This window comes from Rhipicephalus microplus, chromosome 3, assembly GCF_043290135.1.
Source record: "Rhipicephalus microplus isolate Deutch F79 chromosome 3, USDA_Rmic, whole genome shotgun sequence".
Taxonomy (NCBI): Eukaryota; Metazoa; Arthropoda; class Arachnida; order Ixodida; family Ixodidae; genus Rhipicephalus; species Rhipicephalus microplus.
The window spans coordinates 126,866,809-126,886,054 of NC_134702.1; the positions used below are offsets into that span (position 1 = coordinate 126,866,809).

A 19,246-nucleotide genomic window follows, 5' to 3' on the forward strand; every position below is an offset into this window, starting at 1 on the left:
CTTTCTATGGTACAGCGTCCTTATCTGCGATTGACATGAAGAGTAGGTAAAAAAACATCCGTTTATTCAGCACGGCACAATCTTCCTCAAGTGCTCTTCTCGAATCTTGGACCTTGCAAGAAAGTCAGCGTAGCACTTCAATTGCTAAATGACGAGAACTGATCACTAGATGATACCGCAGCGCTGCTCAGTAACCATTTGAGCTTTATTAAACTGATCACGTCATAGAGGCAGATAGACTGCCAGACAGGCAAACGCAGAAATATTTAAAAGAGGTAGTACTTCTAGATGTTTTGAAAACCCTGTGGTTTTACGTGCCAAAACTATGATATAACTATGCGGTACGCCGTAGTGGAAGACACCTGCTGTGTATAGGGCACAAAAAGTGTACAGCATTCGACCAATCGGGGTTCTTCAACGCTGACAGAAATATAAAATATTTATTTTAACTTAACACAGCTAGATTCAGTACTTGTTCGTTAGGTTGGAGAAGAGTTTTCAGAATGATGAATACGGCTACCTTTCGGAACATTTGTTTCTCTAAATATAAATAAATGGACCGGATAAATTATCCAATTCAATAGAGAATTCGGCCTCTATGTCGTCCTGCGGCTCTCGCGCCACCAATTCGGCCCCATAAAACTTAGACCACAATGGCGTGTAAATATGCGAGGCTGGCCCGCCTATACTCACGCAGAAATAATTATATCGTTTATCATAGGCGTGATATCAGTCCACTCATCATGCTACGCCGTAAAGAACAGATAAGGAGGCGTTCTTCATACATATATACTAATATCTGGCATTTTACATCCAGAAATTACGATATGATCATTAGAGACGCTGTAGTGGAGGTCTCCTTGAATTCTACCATCTATTGTTCTTCAACGTTGCAGTCATCGCACAGTACGGGGGCATTTATAATTCGCCTCGGCCGAAATGCGACCTCCACGGCCGGGACCGAACCCTTGACCATCGGATTCGAGCCCGCTAGCCACTGTTCTACTGAGGCGGGCTCACCATACATGAATGAAGACTTAATATATAGCTCATTCACTCAACAGACTAAATGCAACTTTAACTGCTCACGTTACGACTGAAGGCTCAATAAAAAAATCCTCTAATCAAAAATAGGTGTTTTCATCATGCGAATAGGTGTTTGCGTGTGAACCACCACCAATGGTCTCCTTACAAATGTGAGCGGTACTTCTGCATGATAGCGTCGAGCATATCACTCCAGCTAAGTTTCTTACTAACGTTGTGCAGTCCAGGTTACGAATGCAATGCAATATATATATATATATATATATATATATATATATATATATATATATATATATATATATATATATATATATATATATATATATATATATATATATATATATATATTATTTGCCGGAATTAAGCCACTAATTGCAACCGCATTTGCTCACTTATTCAAAGATAAAAAAGCCCATTGCGCTGGTTGTCTTACAGATCTTTCATCAAAAATTTCCCGAAGACAGCCATAGTGAGTAATCTATTCCACGTTCGCACAAATGATTAAAACCTCTTGCAGGTATGCAACTCAATGAAATAACTAAAATGATTCAAAACGACTTTACTGTGAGGTATAATGGTACAATGAAATTTTTTTACCACTATGTGCTCGTACAGCACAATTTAATTTGCGAAAAACTGAAAACGGTCGCTAATATTTCTACTGATTAAACGAAAAAAGAGGTCATCCAGTTCTGTTAAGTTTTGAAAAAAAAAGACTGTTCCACCAATTTTCTTACCACGTTTTCTCTAACCAGTTCATGTTGTGAACAGTCCGAGATTTACCAACTTAGTTCATTTTATATTCATTTTTTTTATTTCAGCGCAAGGTGGCTTTGTCAAAATATCTTCTTGTAAAATCCAGTGAAAACGCTCTACTCTAAACTTAATTTGAATACTTGATAAATGATCTTTGGCTGACTGCGTATATCAAGATTTTTAAAAGCTTTTTATGAGTTCTGACATTAACTCTTGCTTCACAAACTACATCAATGAAATTTTGACGGTAACAAATCAAAGTAAATGGAATATTTCTAAACTAACCCATCGCGTTATCGTAGGTGGACATGATAATTTTCGTCAAGCTCATTCGAGCTTTGCGCAAAATTCTACCTTAAGAACCCCTATTGTTTGATTTACATTGGTTATGTCTCATGGGTTGTATCATTTAAAATTATCGTGTTTACTAATAAATCGCAGAGAAAAGGGTAGTGATAACAACCCAATGTATTGATATCTCCCCTTCACGCTTTCTCGTATTTGCGAGAAAAAGGTCCATTAGATGCAAGTACCAAATTGTGAATTTTATGTTTGTAGCAAGACATTACACTTTCTGACCCCCTTGCTTGCTGATAACGTTCCTCTAGTTTACTCAAAAAAAAGTCTGAAAGGTCACATCAAGCTTAATCTTAAGTAATTGCTACATACGGAATACATTATGAACTATAGGAACCACAAGCTTCTCCGCTTACGACATACCTTTTCACTTTTCATACGGCTTTAACTCGTAGCTTTATGATTCTACAGGCTCCTAACTAAGAAATGATACAGCCATGTGGGACACCAGATATGGCAACCCTTGAGCTTGTCCAAAACAACTCTCTCTGTTTTGTAATCTTTAGTGATAACATCAATTATGAATACTTCTCATGTCATTCCTTCTTCAGCATCTCGCAAAAAACGTTTATTACTGTTCCACGTTCTGTGATGTTAACTCTTTCCAGATGCTACCGAGCAGACAAGCGAATTCCCTTCACAATAAAAGCCCGAAAGATGCAAAAACATCGTGAATTTTCTCATTCTTGAATATACTTTTATGTACAAATAAAAATGTCCCACAAAAACAATGAAGAGTTCAAAAAATTACACAATCGTTAGGAACGGAGTAAATGTGCGCAAATATAAACGAAATCACACGGCTACATTTTATTATTGTCGCTAGGGCGGTCTCTATTCGTTTGAAGGCACAATTACCAGCGCATGATTAACGTTGCTTGCTGCTTTTGGCAAAGTTTTTTTTTTCACTCCCACACTCAAGCACGAGGAAGGTGGTCATAGCGGACGCAACCATTTCCCATAAATTACGTTAGTAGTGCAAGGGGGTAGGAGCACTGCGATGAAGACTCCTCGATGAAGGACCCTGCATACGTCTTTGCAATCAACTACTCAATGTCACCGATAAACACGCGTGAGGAACGTGGTTATCAGTGAAATAGCTGTTTGCTGAAAATGCAAATGAACAGCAAACGCCACAAGTGAGACGGAAAATGTAGAAGCGACTCGGCAAAACAAAAGAAGGCCATCTCTGCATTTATAAGCGGAACTTGCAACTCTGGTGATGTTTCACGATTATTTTTTCCATGGCAAAGTACTTATTGATCCAAAGCACATATGTCGCCACACCTAATACTATCACTAATTGATGCAACACAAAGAGTGTCTTTTGTACATCCTCGCTTTGGCGTCAGAGGACTAGAAAAGACTTACTTGTCACATTGTTATTATGATGACGTCTTGGTTCAGACGATGCTTATTTGAGGAAACGTCTCGCAAACCAACGGGCAGACCACGCACGTGTACAATAACGATTATAATAACACGCGGTGACGATAAATACAGAGAAAAAAAGATGATGGTGATTGTTATCGTGCGAAAGTGAGCTAGAAGTAAATAAGAAATGGCCACACTGCAGCTTCAATGATAACCGCTTGTCGCGCAACGCATTATATAACATTGTAAGACACTGTTCGGAGAAGTATTAGTTAACAGTGTACCGTTCAAGTTTTGCTTGTGTATGACTGAAGGGAATTTACAGCTATTCCTAATATTGCGAAACACCCCGCTCCCAACGGTAATGGTATTTGCTTGCAAGTGTGCAATATATATATATATATATAAATATATATATATATATATATATATATATATATATATATATATATATATATATATATATATAAATATATATATATATATATATATATATATATATATATATATATATATATATATATATATATATATATGCGCACGTGTTTTTATGGGACATTGCAGGCAATCCGCAGCTGTAAATGACGCCATGTGAGCAAACAGCTACCTTTCTTCTTTCACCAGCTTGAAACATCGATTTTTTTTTGTTTGTGTTTATCATGCACACCATTTCTTGAAATACTGTGGCACACGTTTCTATCCAAGATGCACGATTTTCTTAAATAATATTTTGAAAGTTCAATGAGTCCAAGTATTTTTTCCCGCAACCCAGTTGGTACAATGACGAGAGATATGCGCATCAGTTGTTACCCCAATAGGATGTTTCACTGAATGAACAGAGCAAAGCTGTGACAAATTCGTCAGGTTAAAGTGCAGACCCTGAATTTCGTTATCGTACAAGGCACCATGTAGCTACGATCCTACCTTGCTGGCTACGCAGAGAGGTTTTTTTAAGTGGGCTATATTCTGTACCGTGGCAATAACTATTTTCTCAATATCAACCACCAACTTTCTAATAAACTCCATAAGATCAGATGTATTCCTAGTGATTGTACGCTGTAGAACGTTCAAAGTACTGACTGTGAAGCTCTTCCACAAACTGAGGTTCGAGGCGTCGCCCGGGACTTCCCACGAAGGTCTTCATGTTGTCTAGCTTTTGGAGGACAGTGCTTCGATCATGTCCTGTGACCCAACTTGATTCAAGTGTGCTACGGAAGGCCTTTCGTACATTCGACACCATCGTTTTCAAGGCTTGTAGCATATCAGGCGCCACTGTGTAACAAAAACAAAAATTAAACAGAATTAGAAGAAAAGTATTGCGTTCACCGCAAGAACAACGTGGCGTAACAGTACACGCTCTTTAGAATGTTCGAGCAAGTAACGTTATGCCTAAGCGTAGCGCGAAGAAAACAAAACAGCTTAATAAACACACAGTAGAGGCGCTATCTGTAAACTAAAGATAACTGGAGAGATATCGGCGTCTCATAGTCAGGAACGACGACGCCGATGTGAGGTAACATGAAACTCCTCGTTCACAGTATACTCTATTAGGGTTTTTTTTTTTTGGCTTCTGAAGGTTTTAATGGACGTTCATGTGTCCTCATATAAGCGTCGCCTTTGCTGACTATAAAAGGTGGGTTTTTATGATTAATATTCAGTTTCTATTTAGTTTTTGTATTGTGTGTTATTAACTCTTTTGCTCGCGCTACAATTTGACATGATCCAGCTCACTCAGTACTCCACGCTATGGTGCAAGGCTTGCGCTGCCTGCCCCTCCAGCCACAAATAAACTGGCGGACCCTGCGAGTTCATTTAAATGCATTATGCATGAAAAGCAGCTCGATATTCAGGACCACGAAAGACATGTGTCTGTAATATATTTCTTGGTCCCGTCTTCCGCAGTATGATGAGTAAAAGGGCATGAGGGAGGTTCCGAAGGTGCAAAGATTCAAATTTCAAATTTATTCTTTGCTATTGCACGTACAAAAAAACTGGTTACACAACACATACAGAATCAGGATGTACTAAAGTAGGAAACTGTTCAGGGGATTTCCTATCTTTTACTGTGTGCACAAATATAAAAAGAACAATCAATATTGAACAGTGTATACTAAATAAAGAGAGAAAAACACTATATATCCATGGAGCGAAAGATGATTAGTGAAGCGAGGCGTCCATCAGTCCATTCGTGCATCCGGACGAACGAACAGACAGAGGCATGGACGAACGGATGGATGGAAGCACAGACGAAAGCACGGACGGAGGTACAGATGGAAAGACAGACAGAAGCACGACGGGCAGACAGACGAATAGACGAACGGACGGAAACATGAACGAACGGAAGCAAGCAAGGGCAGAATGCGGACGAATGGACGGAAGGAAGCACAAACGGACGGACAGACAGAAGCATGAACAGATGGATGGACGGGCGACCGGATGAACGCACTACGGATGGAGACACAAACGGAAAGATGAGCACTTTACCCCAGTCATCATTGTTCATTTCGTGGATATGCTATGAAAACCACTTACATCATCTAGTTATAATATTCGAATGTATATACACATACAACATAAGGCATAATCTATTGAGCAACTGATAAATTGGTGGTGGCTACATACTACTAATACGACTACAGTGGAGGAAACGACCCACGACCTAAAAAGCTTTGCCCCTAAAAAAATTGACAGATCCCACGTACAGTGGGAATCAATGACACGCTAAAGCACGAATAGGGAAGGTTGAATTGTCCCTTTACAATCAGCACAACGTTACAGGGCGGAGGTAAATTATGCCGTGCATGATTTACATGTCAGGGTTATCATGTTTGGAAGTATTATTTACCTTCATCATTTATTCACGTCACCTGATACCACATTTGTTAGATGGGGAGCTAGCGAAACGGCCAAGACCGTGTTATGAGCGTAGCATGTAGTCATGTTTTACATGACAAGCATTTTGTGATTATTATGTTTGGACGTCTCATTTACCCTACTTCGTGTATCCACGTCACGTGAACTAAATTTGGTACATGTGGAGCTAGCGAAGTAGCCGCAAGCTCATCAAAAGCGTGGTATGTTGTCATGTTCTTACATGGCATGCGTGTCATGATTACCATGCTTGCACCAGTCCTATACCCTCGTCATCCATTGACGTACCGTAATACCAAATTTGGGATATGCGAAGCTAGCGAAACAGCCGCGAGCACAGCATAAGTGTGGCATGTAGTGATGTTGTTACATGACATGCATCTCGAGCATTATTTTTATGTTAGAATCGGTCGCCTGTGTTCGCCATGCAATCTTGCCATACCATACACATTTCGCAACATGTCATGTGAACAAAACCACAACAAGAGCTGCAGGACTATGAGATGTAAATCATGACATTCATGAAAAACATGTCATAATTTTCATGTTATGACTAATCATATATGTTCTTCATATACTCATTTTATGCCACACCAAGGTTGATATTGATACCATTATCGAAACGGCCAGGAGAGCTAGAAGTCGTAGGCGGCTAGATAGATAGATAGATAGATAGATAGATAGATAGATAGATAGATAGATAGATAGATAGATAGATAGATAGATAGATAGATAGATAGATAGATAGATAGATAGATAGATAGATAGATAGATAGATAGATAGATAGATAGATAGATACGCTCAAAGTTGCCGAACTTCGCTAAGAGATGTTTCTCATTAATAATTTATTTATTTGGAAGAAACCATACAGGTATTGTCGGGCATTGTGTAAGGGAGGCATTGATACAATAATAGTAAAATACAACAGAAACCACTTGAAAATTATTCAACACATCATCACCTTAGCAGCACTATAATTGTTTATTATACACCTATATGAATACAAAAGGATGATCTGATGATGAAAATAAATTTATAACAGATAAAGAAAAGACATAGTTTAACAGTATGTTTATCATGATATGTGTAAAGTATCTAGTGTCACAGGTCACTTAAGATGAACAAATATCTGATTCCAAAGCTGAATATCAGAGTGGCGAGCTGTGTGTCTGCCGTAGGTCGATCTTATTTACGCAAAAGGAAATGATTATTGTCTTCAAACTTGGTATGATTCTTCATGATCAGAACATGACAACAAACGCCAACAAATCATATTTCACAATGAATGAGTTGGCATAAAATAAACGGCAATTTGTGATGAAACGTCGCCTGAAAGAGCGAGATGCAAAGCTGGTGATACATATATAGAGAATGAGCTAACGCAATTTTATCACCTAGTTTTGAGGACAAGGAAGTGGTTCGCGTTGATTAGTGTGCGTAGCCCCATTATTGGAAGTTGTAAGCAGTATGGTAAATGGCTATTGATTATGAAGGGAGATTAGAGTGTGAGGTTGAAAAAGATGAGTGTTTTGAAGACAATGAGGATATCAAAGTTGAACTTTTTTATTAGCGAGTTCGTATGAATATTGTAATGAAGGTGTTTATCGATAGTAATTAAAATAGATATAGCATACCCAGATGCCGGTGAAATAGCATAGAAGATGGTGCAGTAGACCTAATTTGACGACGGTCATTTCTGCGCGATCAATGAACGCGTTAAGAAATTGCAGTAGGTGTGTCTTCAAATGCGGTTACTAATAAACTCGATGAACAAAAGGTCATGTCTTTAGCCTACAGTGAACAGTTGGAAGAGGGAAGGGTATTGTTTAATTCATTTAAGAATAGTAAACGCAATAAAGGGCTTAATAAAGAGCCTCGGGGACACCACATTAATTACATTTAGCTGATGTAAGTTGGCCATAAAAATATACTAGTTGTAGTCAGTGGACAAGTGTTTGTGAAATAAGTTTAGTGGTGGGCCATAAATACAACAAAACAGCTGATCTAAAGGAGTATAATGTACCAGTGCGTCAAATTATTTTATTAGGTCAATCAGTATGGCTTCTAAAGCAAGCCCTTCATAAATAAAGTGCCTAATATTATTCAAAAAAGTATTTATGGCCTGTTAGGTTGAACGAACATTCTTTATGCCAAACAGGTGTAGAAAGAGAGAGAGAGAGATTAAATTTCTTTAGATTGTGCATTTGAAAAGTGTTCAGCTGATTTTCAATGGCTTTACCAAAAAATTCGGCAAATCGCACGCACCTTGGGGATCGACGATATGCGAAGCATGCGGAGGAAAATTCATCATGTTGTAATTTTTGTTATTTAGCCACATTTAGGCGCATTTTGTTATTTAGCCGTCATTTTACCGAATGACGCTCAATATTTGAAAATATGCTGTAAGCATATACTAATGTTCAGAAGTCGCGAATGTTCTGTGTAATTGGCTAGGCCAAATAGTAATTTAGTGATTGGCAAAGCCAATCAGTAAATCACGAAAATTCAGTGAAGGGCTAGGTCAATCACTTAGTATTCACGTTAACCAGTGATGAGAATAAGTTTTTAACAGATAACTACAAGGCATCGTTTAACAGTATGTTTTTGTGGTGTGTGTAAATGATAGAAATGTCTCAGGTGGCATAACATGAACAACTATGTGATCACAAAGATGAATACCACAGAGGCGAGCTGTAAATCTGCCATAGGTTGATCTTAGTTAGGTAACGAAAATTCATTATTATCTTAAAACCTGTTATTATTCTTGTTGATGAGAATATCACAAGCAATGCCGGGTGCTGAAGCTGCTCGCTGAAGCTCCACTGCACCCTATGGTGGCATGGTGGATTGAGGGCGTTCTTAAGGTTGCCACCGGCACCCATGCAGCTACATGCAGCACAGTTTCCGCTCTACTAGCTCGAAGTATACTTGTCGACGCTGCCGTATTACTGCAGCTTCTCGAGCTCTGAGATCAAAGTTGAATTTGCAGAGTTGCGCACCGAGCCGCTGCAGGGTGTGCCTTACGTTGGCTCTTTTCTATGACGGAGGCACCAACGCGGGGAGCGCGCGCCTATAAAAGCGGCCTGTAGTGACCTTGTGCTGCAATAGAGCGGACATTTGGGGTCGTTTTTTTCACGCTGCACCACACATGGCACACCTGCGTTTCAAGTGTCCACAATGGCACGCACGAATCCGAGGCAGATGCACACTTTGATGTGTTAAGAGGCTTCGCCTCTTAAAATTGTGAAGCTTGCAGTAAGTAGCGCTTGGCTTAACACAGCGGAGCTCGTCTATATGGGGTTTCACAAGCAATATGTAACCTGCAGGAAGTCACAATACGTTATAAAACTAGGCATAGTGAAGTTTGAACAATCAATAAAAGGCAATACTTAACAAGACCTAGAAAAAGAAGCCTCGACATAGGAAGATATAGTGAGGCCAAGTGAGATGCAGGAATACCAAGTGCAATTTAGTAAAAACCTGTGAGGCAAATTCAGACGTTCCATAACTCAGTAAACCCAAGGAGGATATAGCAAACCCCAGCAAAACTATTTCAAGCTTCAACTTGTCCAGCTCTGTGCGTAGACTTTGTCTTGGGCCGTCGAGTATGCGCTAAAAAATTGTTGCTCCGTTATGCCGTGCCTGATGTAGCGCGAGCATCGCTATTGAGGTTTTTCGCTCACGAAGGATGACAAAAGCGTTTCTGCTCGTTATGTTTTAACACTAACTTTCCCTAAAATTGAAGGCGCAGGCGAAGAGCCATAAGCCTCATAAGTCAATAGCCTAGGCAAATACTGTCCTGTACACTAGCGAAATGATAGAGTGATGAAAAATTAACTTCGTGGTTTAAGAAACGTGCCATAAAAGAGGAATGGGCAAACAAAACGGTAAAAAAAACTGCAGTACAGAGACGTCACGAGTTCATATATATCACTGAACTCGTGCTGTATGTGACAAATTTCACCTGTTAAAACTACACGCAAAAACACAATACTTATATTCCCGTTATGTGCAACACTTTGCACAATACATTTCAAAGCATTCATTGATTTGAGCTCTATCGAGTCCAGCAGCTTGAAAATTACCTCAACAGTGAGTTCAATTTGCGAAAAAAAAATTATAACATACCTTTCTGCAAAAAGGGATGAGATGAAAAGGGATGAGATGGCGCTCTTCAGCCACGACTAGACTTGTTAGGAATGATAATAAATATTACAGACGAACTCGCAGTGGTGATTGGAGACAGCAGTCAAGAAACAAAGACAAAAAGAAATTATAAAAGATATTTAGAAGGCAAGTATACGCTAATTATCATTTGTATGGTCGAAGAAAAGAAGAGTTGCAGAGTAAATAACTGGACATTGCGTAAGAGTTTTTTAATAAGTAGTCAGATGCTTGAGGCATGCACTTTTATTTAGATGCACGCTAAATAAACACCGGTGGTTGAAATTTTCAGTGCTCTCTAATATGGCTTTACCCATAATTATTTCGCGGTTGTGGGACGTTAGACTTAAGTTATTATTATTATTATTATTATTATTATTATTATTATTATTATTATTATTATTATTATTATTATTATTATTATTATTATTATTATTATTATTATTATTATTATTATTATTATTATTGGGGGGTGAGAACTTAGTCAAGCGGATAATCGCTTTTATTCTCACCCCCTCCATCAACTGTGTATTGGTGGAAATAAAAACCATTATTATTATTATTATTATTATTATTATTGTACTGAAGAGGAGGGGCCTCAGCGTGGATGAACTCTTGGATCTTGGAGAGAAGAGGGGCATAGTCTTCTCCTTTGCCAAGGGTGGACAGACTCGACAAAAAGTCGTCGAGCACCGAGGGTCGTCGGGTGGAAAGACGTTGCCTGCGCAACTCGTCAAAACTCTGGCATAACTCGGTCAGTTCTAGGACAGTGCGAGGACTCTTACAAAGCAACATTTGGAAAGCGTCGTCCTCAATGCCCTTCATGATGCGCTTGATCTTAAGCTCTTCGAACATCGACTCGTTGACTCGCTTGCAAAGGTCCAGAACATCCTCAATATAGTTTGTAAACTTTTCACTAAGCTGCTGGGACCGAGTATGCAAGCATTGTTCGGCTCGGCGTTTGCGTACCTCCAGCCGTCCGAAAACTTGTGTGAGGCTCGTTTTGAAGACCGACCATGTAGGGAGTTCCGCTTCGTGGTTTATAAACCTCAGCTTGGCCACGTCCGACAGGTAGAAGAAGACGTAGGCCAACTTGGCGGCGTCATCCCATTTGTTTTGAGTACTCACTCGCTCGTACGTTGAAATCCAGTCGTCAACGTCCTTGTCTTGTGTACCTGAGAAAACAGGGGGATCTCGCAGACGCAGAGAACCGGCGCAGAGAACAGTAGGCGGTGCCTGTGGAGGAGTTTGAGCGGCGCTCGCGTCGGTAGGCGTAATGGATGGTAAAATGCGATTTAGAAGCTCCAGGGTGATCGAAAACCAGCAGACTCCACCACTTGTAACGGGGTTAATTTGCAGAGCAGAACGCAGAAGGTGAAGCATTCAGCAGCGTCCGGCCAAGCACAGCAAGCACGAGCTTATGCTGATGGCGATGACCCTGAGGCGCCGAGAAATGCCGCTGAGGCCCCTCTTCTTCACTACATTATTATTATTATTATTATTATTATTGTAAAGGGGGTTTATTGAAGGACTGAGCAAGCGGGTGGTAGCTCTATAGGAACGCAGGCGAAATCAGATGACGGTGCTTGATCGCCGATCTCGTGCCTTCTTTTTGTGCTGATGATAGCTGACCTGATGGTATCAACGTCTTTCTTATTCACTACAATTACCCCCGGCGAAAACGTTGAAGCCATCCTGGCGATCTAACACGTGGGGACAAGCGGGTCAAAGTACGGCTTCAGACGGTTTACGTGAACGATATCACGTCCACGCCGACGACGGTCGCTCGGTGGCGTGAGGGGTTCAATGGCGTAGTTCACGGGTGAAGTACGCTCGACCACGCGGTAGGGACCACGATAATTGGAGAGTAGCTTGGGTGATACACTAGGGGCGCAGGGCGGTACATGAAGCCATACAAGTGCTCCAGGAACGAACGTTGGTGCAGAACGATGGTCGTCGTCACGGATCTCCTTCTGGCGCTGTTGGTCGGATGTAGTAAGCCGCTTGGCTAGCTTGCGGCACTCTTCTGCGTAACGAGCGGCTTCCGAGACAGGCTTGTATTCGGAGGGATCTGGCGAGTATGGGAGTAAAGTGTCGATGGTGTGTGATGGTTCGCGACCGTACAGGAGAAAAAATGGGGAAAACCCTTTAGTGACTTGCGTAGCGGTGTTATACGCGTATGTCACAAATGGGAGAATGAGGTTCCAGTTTGTTTGATCAGAAGCGACATGCGTAGCGAGCATGTCCCCCAGAGTACGATTAAACCGCTCAGTCAAGCCGTTCGTCTGTGGGTGGTAGGCTGTACTCTTCCGGTGAGCCATTTGGCACTGTTGAAGAACTGCTTGTATTACATCGGAGAGGAAAACACGTCCTCGGTCACTGAGGAGTTCTCGAGGAGGACCATGACGAAGCACAAAACGATTGAGTATGAAAGTTGCGACGTCTTGTGCTGCAGCTGTGGGGAGAGCAGCAGTTTCAGCGTACCGTGTTAGATGATCCACTGCCACGATAGCCCATCGGTTGCCTGCCGTTGTTAATGGTAGTGGTCCGTAGAGGTCAATTCCTACACGGTCGAAAGGGCGGTCTGGGCATGGAAGTGGCTGCAATAAACCTGTTGCAGGATGTGGCGGGCTTTTCCGCCGCTGACATTCGTGGCAGCCGCGAATGAACTGGCGGACGAAGGTAAACATTCCGCGCCAGTAATACCTTTTTCGTAGGCGCTCGTAGGTCTTGAAAACACCGGCGTGAGCACATTGCGGGTCGGAATGAAACGACGCGCAGATGGTAGAGCGCAGCGTTCGGGGAATGAGTAGTAGCCATTTCCTACCATCTGCTGAATAGTTGCGCCGGTACAAAAGGCCATCCCGAATACTGAAGTGCGGAGCCTGGCGGCGCAGGGTTCGAGTGGTTGGAAGTGTCGGTGCCTCGGATAACGCGTCAAGAAGCGAAGAGATCCATGGATCATTGCGTTGTGCAGAAGAGATGGTGTCCTCGTCAAGCGCTGATGACGTGTTGTCCGAGGAAACAGATGCGATGTCAGAGGATAGGGGAGATCGTGACAGTGCATCAGCATCGGCATGCTTGTGGCCGGAACGATATAACACGCGAATGTCATATTCTTGAAGCCGAAGAGCCCAACGGGCAAGACGACCTGATGGGTCCTTAAGTGACGATAACCAGCATAATGCGTGGTGGTCCGTTACTACATCAAAAGCACGGCCATAAAGGTATGGGCGGAACTTGACAAGCGCCCAAACAATTGCCAAGCATTCCTTCTCGGTGACGCTGTAGTTTGATTCAGCCTTGGTAAGAGTTCTGCTGGCGTAGGCGACGACATACTCGGCGAATCCAGGCTTGCGTTGCGCGAGAACCGCACCGAGGCCGACACCACTGGCGTCGGTGTGGACCTCAGTTGCTGCCGTAGGATCGTAGTGACGCAGTATTGGTGGCGAAGTGAGGAGACGACGAAGGGTACAGAAGGCTTGGTCACACTCAGAAGGCCATGCCGAAATATCAGTGGTGCTGCCTATAAGTTCGGTCAAAGGCGCAATGATAGAGGCGAAGTTGCGCACGAACCGGCGAAAGTAGGAGCATAACCCCACGAAGCTCCGTAACTGCTTCATAGTCGTTGGTTTGGGGAAGTCGGCGAGAGCACGTAACTTAGCCGGGTCTGGAAGTATACCATCCTTTGATACGACGTGCCCGAGAATCGTAAGTTGGCGAGCAGCAAAGTGACACTTCTTGAGGTTGAGTTGGAGCTGAGCATTCTTCAGGCACGTGAGGACGTGTTTGAGGCGCTCGAGATGTGTCCCAAAGTCTGGCGCAAAGACGACTATATCGTCGAGATAGCAGAGACAGATTTGCCATTTCAAACCCCGAAGAACCGAGTCCATCATGCGCTCGAAGTTGGCAGGCGCATTGCAGAGGCCGAAGGGCATGACATTAAACTCATACAGACCGTCCGGTGTCACGAAGGCTGTTTTTGGTCGATCGGCATCGGCAAGGGGGACCTGCCAGTACCCTGAGCGCAAATCTAATGATGAAAAAAACTCGGCACCTTGTAAAGTATCGAGGGCATCGTCAATCCTGGGCAAAGGATACACGTCTCTTCGAGTGATCTTATTTAGGCGCCGGTAATCCACGCAGAAGCGAACGGAACCATCCTTTTTTTAACGAGCACCACAGGTGAGGCCCATGGACTTTGTGAAGGTTGAATGACGCCACGTTGCAGCATATCGTTCACCTGTTCGGTAATAACTTGGCGTTCCGTCACAGAAACACGATATGGTCGCTGTCGTAGTGGCGCATGGGAGCCGGTATCGATGTAATGTAGAGTGGTAGAAGTGCGGCCAAGTGAAGGTTGAACAACATCGAAAGATTCGCGGTACTGGTACAGCAGTTGGAGGAGTTCAGATCGTTCAGATGGTGACAGTCCGTCTGCGATCGCCGAATCGAACACTTTTGAAGCGTGTAGATGAGAGTGGTTAAGAGCACTAACGGCGGCGAGGTCACTTTGGGATGATTCTTGCGGCACGGTAAAAATTTGTTCGTTATCAATGGGCTGTACGCATCCAAGAGACTCGCCTTTAAACAGTTTGATGGTATGCGGAAAGGGATTGGTAAGGCAGAGAGCACTGGCTCCATTAGAAATTGAGAGGGCTGAATAAGGGAGCAGAAGTGGTTTCCGACTTAGAAAGAGGCGTGATGGCTCGAAAAATGCTACTTGATCACCCATGCCGTCGGAGACCACAGGGAGCAAAACAGCTGTTGTCGGTGGAATGTCAGTGTCTTCTTTGACAACTAGCTTGTGCGCGGCTTGATTAGTGTGGTCGTAGGGCTGCTCGAAGAACGGAAGCAGTTCAAGTTCGGAACAGGCACAATCTATAACGGCACGATTACGGGATAGGAAATCCCAGCCAAGTAAGATGTCATGAGAGCACGAGGAAAGGACGATAAACTCAACAATGTAGTGGTCCTCCGCAATTTTGAGTCGGGCAGTGCAGGCGGCTATAGGTCGAACAGGTTCTCCATTTGCTGCACGTAAGAACATATCAAGCGGCGTGGTCACCTTTCGGAGCTTGCGGCAAAGTTTGGCGTCTATAACAGACACAGCGGCCCCGGTATCCACAAGAGCATATGCATGGGCGCCGTCTACAAAAACTTCGACGATATTTGACGGCAAGGTGCGAGCACTTGAACATTTCGATAGCGCAGTTCTTGCCCCTTGAACTGCGACGGCTAGTTTCTCTCATTTTGAGGGGCTGGTCGTCGACGCATGGGTGACAAGGAGCGTCGATTGGGTGAAGGTGAGCGACGAGACGAAGTTGCCGGATAGTCACGGGAAGACGTGTTTGACTGACGATCCGAACTTTCATAACCAAAAGGTGGTCGGTCCATGTAATTGCTTCGTGGTCGGACGTCTGTGTAGGCGGGCACGCGACGACGGCAGTATCGGGAGATATGGCCAGGTCCGCCGCACGCAAAACAAATCGGCCGGTTATCGCGCGTTCGCCAGGCATTTGCAGCAAGGGGCGCCGCCCACGCGGCATACGGCTGAGTCGAGGCTGTGGTAGCGAGGGGAGGAGCCCATGCGACGGAAGACTGAGTAGGAGCGGTGACATGCGGCAGTCTATTGAACGGCGAGGGCTGGTGTGGCTGCTGCCTCTTTACTGCGTCAGCATAAGTAAGAGGCGCGGCGACAACTTGCTGCTGAAAGGGCACTGGCATAGCCTCGGCAATCTGGTCCTGAAGTGCATGTCGGAGCATGGGAGCTAACGGTGTCGGTGGTTGCTCTTGCTGCTGCTGCGGGAGCTCTTGGCGCTGACAAAACGGCAGGAGGGAAAGCTGACGTGCGACCTCCTCACGCACAAAGTCTTTCATTTGTGCTAGAAGGCGGGAGTGGTCAGGTACGACGTCTAGGGCAGCGAGTGGTTGGTTAGGCTGAAATGGACGACGGGTGAGAGCTCGTTGCCGTCGCAATTCGTCGTAGTTCTGGCACAGAGTTACCACTTCAGACACCGTGCCAGGAGACTTCGCCAGGAGCATTTGAAAGACGTCGTCATCAACACCTTTCATAATGTGCTGGATCTTGGCACTTTCGCTCATTGCGGCATCGACGCGCTTGCAGAGATCGAGTATATCTTCAATATAGGCGGTAAACGTTTCGCCAGGTTCTTGTGCCCGTGAGCGCAGGCGTTGTTCGGCGCGCAACTTCCGCACGGCAGGGCGACTGAAAACCGAGGATATTGCCTGCTTGAAAGTGGCCCAGTTCTCGAACTCGGATTCGTGGTTTGTATACCACAGTTTCGCCACATTAGCCAAGTAAAAGTTAACGGTGCTCAACTTAGCAGCGTCATCCCACCTGTTTGGTCCACTGACTTTTTCGTACGACGACAGCCAGTCCTCGACGTCCTGGTCTTCGGCGCCCGAAAAGATCGGGGGGTCTCGCTGGTGAACCGGGCCAGGGCAAGTAGGAGCCGCGAAAGGTGCTGTCTGTTGGGCAGCGTCAGCTTGCATGGTCGACGGCAGCGTGCGGGATTGGAGTTCCAGGGTGTAGGTGATGCAGTTACCCAGCACGATCCACCAAATGTAAAGGGGGTTTATTGAAGGACTGAGCAAGCGGGTGGTAGCTCTAAAGGAACGCAGGCGAACCCAGATGACGGTGCTTGATCGCCGATCTCGTGCCTTCTTTTTGTGCTGATGATAGCTGACCTGATGGTATCAACGTCTTTCTTATTCACTACAATATTATTATTATTATTATTATTATTATTATTATTATTATTATTATTATTATTATTATTATTATTATTATTATTATTATTATTATTATTATTTAGACGACTTGGGTGCTTTTCCCTGAAAGCAAATGAATATCGAGCACGACCATTGAGTGGGTGCACTTTGATCATGTCATGAACAAAGTGGCCGGTAACTTCACCTTCGTGTAGAAAAACGGGTTTGTTTGTTCAGTGGTGGAGGCAATCCATGATCGCACTTTTGCCGTATAGGCGTAGCCGCACCAGCGTTGCATAAGTTGAATATGGCTCATGTCAAGTAGAAACTTCTGGGGCAACTCACAAAAAAATAAATGCATCGAGAAAAAACTTTGGGTGAAATAAAATTCGGAGGCAGTAAAAATTATGACAAAAACGCAGCAGGTAGTCATAAAGAGAGCACAGTACATGCGTTGCATATTTCCGGACAAGCATACGTTGCGGGAATTTGGAGGAAACTAAGAAAACTTGGCAAGAATTTGGGATTGCGTGGCGCTCGATAAAAACACCGGTGGCACACGGCATAGACTCTATTTGAAGCATGAAGGAGATGAGGAAGTGGTGGAATGAAGAGCAAATAAAGAATAATGCTGTGGATGGCAGCCGAGAGCAAGTTGGGGTGATTAGAATATGACGTTTGCCTTAATGAAGCAGAGTTGGTTGCCTTATAATGAGTGAACTAAAGACATTGGGACAGGACTCTTCCACATTAAACATGATATATACCGAATATGTGGATAAAGACAGCACAATAAAATTAGAACTTGTAGTAGTAATTAGGTAATTCAAAGCGGCCAGAGAGATTGTGTCGATAAATGCCATTGTAAATTGCCTTAAGTGAACGATTATAGCATAAGCAGAAATTTTTTCTGAAATAACGTTTTTTATGTGCTTAAACAATTATAGAACTGGGAATAAGATAGTGAACATGGGTGAAGCGACAAAAGCAGTTCATGCTGACTACTTAGTTCACCAACTGCTCCTATGAGTGAGAGCTTTAATCAGTAAGTGTAGTGCGTAAATTTCTGTCTCTTAATTTTCTTGTAATAAAGGCTGCTTTCACAGCTACATAAGAGCATAGCAGGCCATAATAGCTCAGATACACGCACCTTTATTGATGTACGGTCTTACGAACTTCAGAGGGATGTAATCAATTGCAACAAATCTGGGTTCTTTTTCGGAATGCCTCTGGATAATGTTTCGTACTGCCAAACAGGAAAGACAAAGCTTTTAAATTCAGATTTACAGAATACAAATATATTTGTTGTTCTGTAATAAATTTTTCAGTAACTACAGTTCGTGCTGGCTAAAACAAAACTAATATCCATAGGAATTTATATGCGCACTTTATATGCGCATAAATTGGTCTTTCCATCGTCCTCACCATCGTGTCACACCGCCTAATGCAAATATCTTTCTCCCACTCCTGCTATATATGGCTACGGTATATTGGTTCCTCTTCATGATATCATGCAAGCTTTAGGTATGCTACTCCCCAATTCTCTCCATTTTCACCCTCCTTACTCTGACTTTCCTCTACGCACCCTCACTATGCTATGCTTTATATGATTTTGCATGCCTGATGTCTTAAATGGCTACAGAACAGCATACGACAGTACGAGTTGTAGCATACATGACAGCATATGACAACGCGGGCTGCTAAGCTACTTCACACTAAAGACAGAATTCCTCTATCTGACACATCTATTTTGCCTAGCTATGCATGAACCATAATCGCGATCGGCTTTTTGCCAAGGCCGATCGCGCATGCCCAGCATCTCGCCCAGGCTTGTGTTACACCTCGCATGCCAAGTAACAGCGCCAGAAGACTTTTTACACCCTGCACTAAAGCTTGAGCGTACCGACGGTGCTCCAATGTGTTACTCGGCGCGCTGTGCGGGGT

The 19,246-nt window shown here is 43.4% G+C and overlaps 1 protein-coding gene across 2 annotated transcripts in view; it reads right to left on the reverse strand.

The window, feature by feature from the left end:
* LOC142803339 (uncharacterized) overlaps positions 1 to 19,246 on the reverse strand; it is a 61,532-nt gene that overhangs the window by 272 nt on the left and 42,014 nt on the right. For both annotated transcript variants that reach the window (XM_075888455.1, XM_075888454.1), the window contains one exon: positions 4,612 to 4,803. In XM_075888455.1, coding sequence (XP_075744570.1) covers positions 4,777 to 4,803 — 27 coding nt within the window. In that variant the 3' untranslated portion in view covers positions 4,612 to 4,776. The remainder of the gene's footprint in view (positions 1 to 4,611; positions 4,804 to 19,246) is intronic.